We start from the raw sequence: 11,290 nt of genomic DNA, 5'->3' as shown, positions 1-11,290 counted from the left end.
TAAGTGTTAAGTGTCCTCTAGCGCTTTGAAAACATAAAACTTTTTATAACCACTACATATAACATGTTTATAGAACCCAGAAGATAATGTACAATTTACTTATTTTAAAACCTATAGAAATTTTAACTTTTTTATTTATTGTTTTATTTATTTTGTGTGTATGAGTGTATTGCCTGCATGTGTGTAAGTGCACTTGTGTCGTGCAATGCCTGCGGAGGCCAGAAGTGGGTGTTGGATTCCCTGGAACTGGAGTTAAGGACAATTGCTAGTGTTTTTAACGGCTGAGCTCTCTCTCTAGCCCAAAACTTTAATTTAACTTCTAAATCTCTGAGCAACAACAGCCTGTCCATCTTTAACATCACCACACTGAGCCAAGAATGATTACAAACTTGGAGAAACTGATCCTCTTTTTTTTGAGACAGGGTTTCCCTGTAGCCCCAACTGGCCTGGAACTTGCTATGTAGTCCAGGCTGGCCTAGATCTCAGAGATCCACCTGCCTCTGCTTCCCAAGTGCTGAGATTAAGTGTGTGCCACCACATCTGAAGTGAAAAACTGACTTTTTAACAAACAATATATAGGTGAAAACTTTTGTCCTGATCTTAGTCTTTCTGTCTCTGGATAGCAAACTGCTCTTAGACTCATTGGGAGCTGTCATCAGATCCAGATCACAGAACATGCAGGACTATTGTTAACTGTAACATTCCTTTTGTAACCTCAGTGGTTACTGTCTTCTGTGGTTTGTGCATCAGTGTTGAGAGTAGGACCTTTAACAGGTGACCAATGATGGGCCAGCAAGATGGCTCAGCTAGTAAAGGTGCCTGCCATCAAGGCTGATGATGGATGTCTGACCCCTCGGATCCACATGGTGGAAGAAGAGAACTGACTACTCTAAGTTGTCTTCTGACCTCCACATGCACATGGTGGCATGTGTATGCCCACACAGGCATATATATAAATAGCACACAATAAATGAATAACAGATGCCATAAAATTTCTTTGAAAAGGGCTGGCATGGTGGTGCATACCTTTAATCCTAGCAATTAGGAGGCAGATGCAGGCAGATCTCCGTGAGTTCAAAGCCAGCCTGGTTTATATAGTGAGTTCTAGGCCAGCCAGACAAAAAATTAACAAGGGGCTGGAGAGATGGTTCAGCAGTTAAGACCATGTGCTGCTCTTCTAGAGGTCCAAAATTTGGCCCCCAGCACCCATGTTGGGCGGCTCACAACTACCTGTAACTTCAGCTTCAGGGTATTTGACACCATCTTCTGGTTTTCAAAGGTACTGCACTCATTCTCTCTCTGTCTCTCTCTCTGTCTCTCTCTGTCTCTCTGTCTCTCTCTCTCTCTCTCTCACACACACACAAATAAAAATAAAATCTTAATTTCTTTTTCAAAAAGAGGTGATTGATGCTGTTATTACAGAGTAGGCTAGTTGTCAAAGGAATAGGATCTTGATAAATGAATGAGCTCACTGTCTACCACTTGATGCCTTGTGCCAAGATCTGACCCAGCATGAAAGCCTTATCAGATGCAGCCCCCTAACCTGGACTTTCCAGCCTCCAGTACGGTGAGCCAAAAACATTTCTGTTCCTTACATGTTCCTCTAAATGGGCCAGCACATGCTATTGATCAAGCACATTCCACATCAGCTTCAGTGCTGAGTGATTTATGGTAATCTCTGCTATTCAGGATAATTGAGATAGTTTGGCACAGGCCCTAGAAGTGATTCTCAAAGGTGAGTTTAAGGGTGTTTTGAACACCAACAGCATTGTCAGAACAGCTGTGTGTCCCCTGAAGTGATCACTCTGAAGAAAGCAATGCTTATTTGGATAAATAAATGATCATGTCTTTGCTAAAATAATCACTTTCAGTTCTGGCATCATATACTTGAATGCACAATGCATGTGCTTTTCTTAAAACCCTAAGTGCTTGCTCCTATTGTTAATTCCTGTCTTTTGTTTTTGTTTTTGTTCTTTTAAGACATACTTTTCCCTCTGTAGCCCAGGCTGGCTAGAAACACACTATGTAGCCTAGACTACCCTCTAACTCTCTATTTTCCCTCACCTTCTTGAGTGTTGGAATGGCAGGCATGCATCACTACACTGGCCATAAGTTAAACTGTTATTTCTTCTTTTTGGGCAGTAAGGAGGGCCAATACATTAACAGGACCACAGGATGTGTGCCAAATGACACTTGTCTGCTATAAAACCAGATCTGAGAAGTAGACCTCATTCTCTTCAGCTTTCCTGCCTGGGGTCTGCCATTTTCTCAGGATCTTCTCTTTTTAAAGATATTTTATTTATTTTTATTTTATATGTAGGAGTGTATTACCTGCATGTATGTAAGTGCACCTGTGTTGTGCAATGCCCACAGAGGTCAGAAGAAGGCATCAGATTCTCTGGAACTGGAGTTATGGATGGTTGTTAGCCGCCATGTGGGTGCTGGGAATCGAACCTAGGTCCTTTGCAAGAGCAGTCAGTGCTCATAACCACCGAGCAATCTCTCCAGCCTGGAACTTATCTTTTTACTTGACTCTTACCGAATGCTCAGGGCTGTCAGAATTTCTGGAGAGGAGGTTCTCAGTACTGAAACCACGGCTACTGGACTGATGTCTCCCTGGAATAACAAAATGAATCCTGAAGAGAGTGGGCTAGTCTTCAGAATGCTTCAAGTCCAAATAGTTCACACATAGTAGTTGAACTGGGTTTGCACAGTGACTATGAGAACCTGAAATCCATGCCCACTGTTCTGTGGTGAGAGACTCAGAGCAGCTGGGAGCTGCTCTGACATCTGGAAGCCTTCTGGAAGTGACTGTAGAGGACTCCCTGTCATCCCTTGCTTGCAATGCTGACCTTATGAATGTCTTCCCCACCCAGGATGTACCTGGCTTTCCTCTGCTGTCTAAAACTAGAGAAACCAAACCCCAAGTCCAGATGATCCCTACTCCCTCTCTAAAGCTTTCTGGTTCCCACTGGAAGTGCAGCGTACTCAGTGCTATCCCATCAGTCTGGCTGCTTCTGAGAGGTGAGAGGTGTATTCTGGGAACAGAAGTTCAGAGTGTCAGGACTCCATGAATTAGGAGAAACTTACCCAGCTCTGCTTGCTGCCAAGGCAAGAAGTCATAAATATTTTTGGTTCGTTGTCTAGGTCGAGGCAGAGTCAGTGAAGGAGCTACCTGGAAATAAGGAATTTTCCCTGCAAGGCAATGGGTGAGATCAGGCAAAGCAGGGGCCAGAGTACAAAATGAGATGGTCCCTGGCACTGTTTCCACCCTCACTAGGTATCAGAAAAGATATATTTCCACTTGTGCTAGAGTTTGGAGAACTCAGTGAAGAGTTCTGGGCACAGAAGAAACCGGGCACAGGACACTAGAACAACATCTTCCTGACAGTGCTCAGATCTGCATTGCAGCCACAGCTCAGGACCAGAGTGTCAGGTAAAGACAAAGGAGTCTCCAGAGCAATAGCTTATCATTAGAAAATGCACTAAGTGGTGGACTGGAGGGTCAATTCCACTGTATCTCAACTCGGGGAAAACAAGGGACTCACGCTTCTTCTGTTTGTTCCAGTTCCACAGGATGCAGGCAGCTATGATGACCAGGAAGATGGCCAGGATTCCCACAAAGCCAGGGAAGATGCTGCTCTGGTCGTTCTCTCTAGAAAGAAAACCGAATGTCATGTCCCAGATGGTCAAATGATGCAGGGTGGAGGGGTATTAGAGAAGACATTACCTTCGGGAGTTAGATCTCAAATGAGACCATGAAGGCAAGGACTTGTCAGGAGGTGACTAAGGAAAACCTCAGCTATGTCTCTTGATGGTCAGAATGTCCCTTTGTGGTTATAGTCATAAAAATTTCTTTAAAATCCACGATGCAGAACTCATTGGGTTGCTCTCTGTCTTGGGCCAGCTCACTCCATCCTCTCTTTGGAGTGTTTGCTTTGCTTAGCTTTGCTAAAGAAACTTCAATGTAAACTGTATAGTGGTTAAGAGCACTGGCTGCTCTTGCAGAGGACCTGGGTTTGGTTCCCAGCATCCACATAGTGGCTAACAACTGGCTGTGACTCCAGTTCCAGGAGATTTGATGCCCTCTTCTGACCTCCATGTACATGGCACACTTGAATAAATGCAGGCAAAATACTCATACACATAAGAAAATAAAACTGTATGTCTCTTGACTGAATTCTTTTCTTCAGAAGGACACAAACCATGAGATCCCTGCCTCCCTGTGACATGAGGATATGGAATGGGAGCCTAAGGGAGGATGCCAAGGTGGTGGCACAGAATAGTGCAAGAGCAGGTCATCTCTGAACAGCAACTTTATGGAGAAAGAAGATTGGCACACAGGAAAGGGAGCCATCCATTTTGAATGCCTACTGGGTGCTAGGGGCTTGAGAGTGAAACATTTTTTCTCTACACAAAAATCCCATCCTGCTACAAGGCCAAGGAACTTGAAATTTGGATTGAGGAATGAAAAGTAACATGTGTCCAAGATCACAGAGGTCAGAAAGTTCAGAGACAGAGTAAGAGTCTGAAGGTCTGGAGAAATGACTCAGCTGTTAAGAGCACAGGCTGCTTTTGTGGAGGACTTGGGTTTGGTTCTTAGCACCCACATGGTGACCAACAACTATACATAACTCCAGTTTTAGGGGATCCAATGCCCTCTTTTGGTCTGCGGAGGGCATTGCAGGACATGGGTACACTTAAATTCAGACAAAATACTCATACATAAAAATTTAAAAAGAAAAAGAAAAGAGTCTGTTTGTGTCAGAGACCATTCTTTTTCCACTCTTGTGCACTGGCCCCAAACTTCCAAAGTCAAATGCATCTGGCATGGCTTCCCCTTGTTCTGCTCCTGGGTTTCCTGTCTTGCTGGGAGAGGATTACTCAACTATTAGGGAGAGGCTTGGTGGCATAGTCCAGCTTGCATGAACTTGAGTAACCCCAAACTGTAGCTCCAGTTTCCAAGCAACACTCAGCTGTTGGGCGAAATTTAACCAACCCAAGCTCTGAGCAGCCTTGCAATTCCCTGGCAGGGCTGCAGTCACCCTTCTGCTTGGGTGTTGAAATGCATCCAGATGATTGTAACACCAGGCAGTCCCGCCCACTATAACAGGAAGTTGAGTGGAAGGTGAGCAGGAACCAGCAGCTGACCTACTACCCCTAAATATTAAAGCCAGGTCATCTACCTATCAGGAAAAGTTTTTGTTCTGAATTCTAGGTTTATTTATCCAACTTTCTATTGGTTATTTCCATTAGGCTGCCTCAAATCAACACAGAACACCTGTTGTGCTTCTATACACAGCTCCTCCTCTAGCATTTCTGGTCATCTAGTGGTATGGTCAAAACTTTTGGCACACTCCTGACTGATTTTTTTTTTTCTTTCATGTCCTATTTACAATTAACCAGCTTTGTGTTGGAAAGGACATCTACTTCAAGCCCACTCACTTCTTGTTCCTCCATTGCTACCACCTGACACAAGCCTGGGATAAGTTTCAGGTAGAATTTTCCATTGACCTCCTTGGTGGCTCTTCTGGCTTTCATTCCAAGCCTCAACATAACCATCTTTACCTATAAGCCAGCGTGACCACTGTATACAGTAAATCATAGCATGTCCCTCCTCAGCTAAGAATCTTGTGTGGCTTTCCATCTTGCTGACAATGAGGCTCCAGCCCTTACCTAGAGAAGACTTTTTGGTGCCATGTGATCTAGCCTCTCCTGACTAACTTCTGGGCTCATTTCCTACCCCTTTCCCTCTGATGACCACCATGACCTCTTGCTGCTCCTGACCATATGAAACGCAGTTCTGTGTTGGCTCTGCCTTTCCCTTTCCCATGATCTCTCCTGCCCCAGCTAGTCCATTCAAGTCTCTTCTGCAATGACACCTTCTCAGATAGGTCTTCTCTGGTCATAACTCCAGTTTTCTTACTTAGCTCTATTTTTTTCTTCAGAGCACTTATGGCTGACTGTTACTACAAGGTCCATTCATTTGCTTATCTGGTTGCCCCTGAACACTGCCTCTTGACTCTGTGCTTTAGGAAGTCATGGACTTGTCTCTCCTGTTCACTTAGCACTAAACAGTGTCTGATAGTAGGAGCCTGGATGAATAATTTGTTAAATGTTATGTGAATGAAATAATAAATAAATGAATATAGAAATAGTTTTAAGGTTAACACCGTCATTGTGTAAAACAGCATGAAAAGTATTCAAAAAATTAAAAATAGAACCACCATATGCTCTGCCAATCCTGCTACTGGGTATGTCTAAAGCAAATGAAGGCAGTGTGTCTGCATGTCCATGTTATTACAGGTGTTTGCACTGCCAAGTTCATTGCAGCACAACTCATAATAGCTAAAACATGGCATCAACCTGAGTGTCTGTCAGCAGATGAATGGTTAGAGAAAATGTGAATACATACACAGTAGAAACTATTCTGCCTTAGGAAGGAAGAAGATCTTGCTGTTTGTGTCAATGTGGATAGGCAGATGTTAAGCAAAAGAAGTCAGGAACTGATAACTACTGCCCAGTCTCACGTATATATGGAATCTAAGAACGTTGAACTCATAGGAGTAGAGCATAGAATTGTGGTCACAGGGGTGGTGGGGGAGGGCTTGCAGAGATCAAAGGTTAGGTGGAAGGAAGAAGCTCAACATTCTTGAACACTACTTAGAGTATATTCAAGTGTATTCATCATAAAAAGATACATCAAACAATACACATTACTTAGCTCAATTTAGCCATTCTACAATGTATACATATTTCAAAACAACATGCCAAATATAATAAATATATATAATTTTTAATGTTTTATTACTTTTATTTATGTTTATGAGTGCATTGCATATATGTATGTAAGTGTATCCATGTGGTGCAATGCCTGTGGAGGTCAGAAGAGGGTGTTGGATCCCTTGGAACTGGAGTAATGGATGGTTATAAGTTGCCGTGTGGGTGGTGGGGTTCGAAACTGGGTCCCCTGTGATCCCTTGGAACTGGAGTAATGGATAGTTATTAGTTGCCCTGTGGGTGCTGGGATTTGAACCTGGGTCCCCTGCAAGAATAGTCACTGCTCTTAATCACTGAGCCATCTCTCCAGTCAAATAAATAAATATTTTTTTTTTTTGGAGACAGGGTCTCCCTGTAGCCCCTGCTGTCCTGGAACTCACTATGTAGACCAGGCTGGACTCGAACTCACAAAGATCCGCCTGCCTCTGCCTCCCAAGTGCTGGGATTAAAGGCATGCACCACCATGCCCGGCATAAATATATAATTTTTATTTGCCAAAGAGTGAACAAGAGAAAAGAAAACAACAAAAAATTGAAAAATAAACAAAATAAAATTAAATCATTTTAGGGGTCAGTGAGATGGCTCAGTGAGTAAAGGCACTTGCTACCAAGCCTGGTGCCCTGAGTTCCATCCCTGGGACACACAAAGTAGAGGGAGAGAACCAACTCCTGCAAGTTGTTCTCTGACCCTCATCGGCTTCACCCCCTACAAAATAAGTGTGATTTTAAAAAGAAATAGTTTTGGGAGAGTGCTTCAGGCTTCTGACTGTATATATACATGTTTTATCTGCAAGGGACATAAATTTACTCTGGTAATAATATTTAAATTTCCTAAAATTACAGCAATTAAAAATATTTTTGTTGGGTTTATTTTTATCATAGCACTGAAATTTATGCCTACTGTTCCTAAAGTTTCAACACTTGGACTTTGTTTCTATTATATGAGCTGAAAATATTAGAGGTAAATTTACATCCACAATTAGTTCTGTGAAATCTTTATATCTTAAAACCATATCTTTTTAACATCTATTATTACAGCTCCCATTCATTACAAGGTTTTAGTGTCTAAAAACTCATCATTGGCAAATTAGTTCTTTTGTTTCTATTGTGGTGGACCTGAGATTAGAAAGATTGGGGCAGAGATCAAGGTCTCTGAGCGAAGAGAAATTGAGCCAAGAAATCCAATCAGCAGTCACTCCCTTCCCAGCATCTCCTTTCTCTCCTGGCAGCCCTGAGAAAATGACTCTGAGCTTAGAGTTTGCCAGTCCTAGTGGGCCTGGGCCTGTTTGTGAGTGTGGCAGCACGGCTGGCACTGGGTCACACCTTCAGTGTAAATTAGTGGACGGTGTTCATCTTTCCAAATCACTCACCCTTCCAGGCTGCCCAGAGTCCCCTGAAGAGTGCTGGGCTCTGAGTTCCTCCTGGTGACATCCAGAAAGGCTGGGGTGGCATCCATCACTGGCGACCTCTGAGGAGCTTCAGCTTCTAGGCTTTCTCTGAGTCATAACGGACGAGCAATATGGCATCACTTTTCTGGCTCTTCCTAAGTTGCTGACTCCCAGGAGAAAAGGTAAATGGGTTTGTATTTTGTATACAATCACTTTTTTTTTAAAGAGCTAATATAAGAATGACAGAAGGGGCTGGGGAGATGGCTCGGTGGTTAAGGGCACTGACTGCTCTTTGAGAGAACCCAGGTTCAATTCCCAGCACCCACATGGCAGCTAACAACCATCTGTAACTCCAGTTCCAGGGAATCTGATGCCATGGGCATTGCATGACATGGATGCACTTACACTCATGCAAGCAATACACTCATATACATAAAATAAAAATAATAAAATATTTTTAAAAAGAATGACAGAAAATTCTCCTAATCTTCATGTTTTCCAAATTCTCCTCTTATTGATTGATTGATAGACTGATTGAGACAGGGTTCTCATGTATTTGAGACTTGCTATGTAGCCAAGCTATAAAGGATCTCATGTATCTCAGGGTAGCCTGGGACTCTTTATATAGCTAAATTAGATAGATGAGAGCTATTGACCCTCTTGCTTCTGTCTCCTGAGTGCTGGGACTACAGGGTGTTTCATTGCACCCAGATCATATAGTTCTGAGGATGGAACACCAGGGTTCTGGGCATGCTAGACAAGCACTCTACCAACTGAGGGGCATCCCCAGCCATTTTCCTACATCATTATTCATCAATGGCCTCACATAAAAATGTTTTTGTGAGGACCCACATGGCAGCTAACAACTATCTGTAACTTCAGTCCCAGGGGATCTGACAGCCTCTTGTGATGTCTGCTGCATCGCACGACACAGGTGCACTTACCTACATGCAGGTAATACACGGGTACACATAAAATAAAAAATAAAAAAAAAGTTTTTCTTTCTTTTTTTTTCTTTCTTTCTAAAGCTTCCCATCTTTTGTTCTATAACTTTTTTTCCCCTCTAACAAGCTCCCTTCCTTGGGTTGGCAAGATGACTCAGCTTGGTAAAGGCACTTGCTGCCAAGACCTGAGGACCCGAGTTTGACTCCCATGATACAAGGAGAGAACCAATTCTTGCAAGTTGTCCTCTGATCTCTGTGTATGCATGTGCGCAAATACACACACACACACACACACACACACACACACACACACACACACACAATAATAAATAAATAAATAAATGTAATAAAAATTTAAAGAAAAACAAAACCATATTGGGCATGGTGGCCTATGTCCTTAATCTCAGCAGGGACAGAGGCATGTGGATCACTGTGAGTTCCAGGCCTGCCTGTTTTATATAGTTCCAGGCCAGCTAGGGCTACATAGTAAGACCCTCTTTCAAAAAACTAACCAACGAATGAACACTCTCCTTCTCCTCAAACCCACTAAACAAAATCCTCCTACCATTACCTGAAATACCAGGCTGAGTTGGTACAAAGTACAAGGTACAAAACCATCAGGTTTGGCTTACCTGGGGTGGCTGCAATGCCCACTGCAGAAGGCAAGCTCTCTCTCTCATCTGGGTGTGGGTACTCCCAAATTGAAGTGGTTGTGTGGCTCTTTGGTTTTTGCCTGATGGTGGAAACATGAGGGGCACAGGGGAAAAAACTGCCAGGAGGTCCAGGAGAGGTTCTGTGAGAAACTGTTCTTCCTCCAACCCCCAGAGCAGAGTGAAAACAGCAAACCACTTTGGCAGAATGGAAACACAGAGTCAGTGACAGGAAGCAACACCACCAATGCGCTAATGAGGCACAGGGCACAGGAAATGAATGCTCAGCTCTTCACAGGTAGCAAGAAACCCATCTTCAGACCTAGCATCTGTGACAGACATGATTAAAGAGGGGCAAGGAGTCAGAGACTTGATTGTTCACCCTGGATTTCTGAGAACTATAAGTTTACAGGGTCAAAATGTAGTTTTTATTGTGGTTATTTATTTTTACTTGTTTATTTTTGTTACATTTATTTAGTGTGTGTGTACTCATGCCATGGTGTGAGTGGGAAGGTAAGAGGACAACTGGGAGTGAGGGGGTTTTCTTCTACTGTGTGGTTCCCAAGCTTAGTGGCAAGTTCCTTTACTGAATGAACCATCTGGCCTGCTCTGGTTTTGTGTTTTGTTTTGGTTTTTGAGGCAGGGTCTCACTCTGTAGCCCAAGTTGGCTAAACTCATGGTAATCCTCCTGTTTCAATCTCACCAGTTGTGGGGTTACAGGTATAAGCCTGGCTCGGAATGGTTCTTAGGTAGTCTAAACAGTGTTAGACTGTAGATGACCCTCTCCCAGTGTGGAAAAGCCTCACAAAACAGGCCACGCAGGCCTCCTTGCAAAACAGGACCTGGCCAGACAGCTACATTTAGAACTGTCTCGGCATAAAGCTGTTCCCCAGATATTTTTAGAAGATAAACAGGACCCTGCACCCAGACCCACTGATGTAAGAACTGTCTCAGTTCAAGCTACTTCACTTGAAACTAAAGACTATTTTTGCCACCTTCCACATTCCCCAGCCCCTTTTAAGAATTTACTCAGCAGTCAGAAGGCTGCTGGTTGCCTTTCTCTCCCCAGCTGAGCTGCCAGCCACCAGCAATCCTAAGAAATAAACTTTGCTTTACTGGAGTCCTCCTATGTTTCCTGTGGCTATTCCCTGCCCGGCTTTTATCTAACAAATAGCACTAGACCGAACTGCTTAGAGAGAAGTGCAGATCTGGCACCTGCTTGTGGTTCAGTGGGAGGAAGGTACAGAAGAGATAGACTTTATAGGTGATACTGATAGGGCTGGTCTGTGTTTCATGCTTTGAGAATTTTTGTTCTAGGTATGGCCCCAGGAATGGAGCTGAGCTTGGGTTACAGGGTTTCTGGAGGCTGTTTCTTTCTTAAGACTTCTGGTAGGGGGCTTTCTGGCTTGGCTCTTCTGCAGGCCAATCCATGTCTTTTTATCCTCCCATCTCAAGTGCTAGCAGGTTTCTCCCCAGGGTTGACCTGAAGTGTCGCAAGCTTGAGAGATTGTTCAAAGTTTGTTTCTAAC

General features: G+C 43.4%; 1 protein-coding gene across 1 annotated transcript in view; it reads right to left on the bottom strand.

The window, feature by feature from the left end:
• Positions 1-8,235, bottom strand: part of Lax1 (lymphocyte transmembrane adaptor 1) — an 11,016-nt gene extending 2,781 nt beyond the window's left edge. Inside the window, exons 1-4 of the mRNA XM_008830401.1 lie at positions 8,150-8,235; positions 3,549-3,655; positions 3,091-3,195; positions 2,540-2,616 (exon numbers count right to left, since the gene is read on the bottom strand). Coding sequence (XP_008828623.1) covers positions 2,540-2,616; positions 3,091-3,195; positions 3,549-3,655; positions 8,150-8,235 — 375 coding nt within the window. The remainder of the gene's footprint in view (positions 1-2,539; positions 2,617-3,090; positions 3,196-3,548; positions 3,656-8,149) is intronic.
• Positions 8,236-11,290: the final 3,055 nt, after the last annotated feature.

This window comes from Nannospalax galili, unplaced genomic scaffold (assembly GCF_000622305.1).
Source record: "Nannospalax galili isolate Female #2095 unplaced genomic scaffold, S.galili_v1.0 scaffold113, whole genome shotgun sequence".
NCBI lineage: Eukaryota > Metazoa > Chordata > Mammalia > Rodentia > Spalacidae > Nannospalax > Nannospalax galili.
This window is presented reverse-complemented; position numbering and strand designations above follow the sequence as displayed.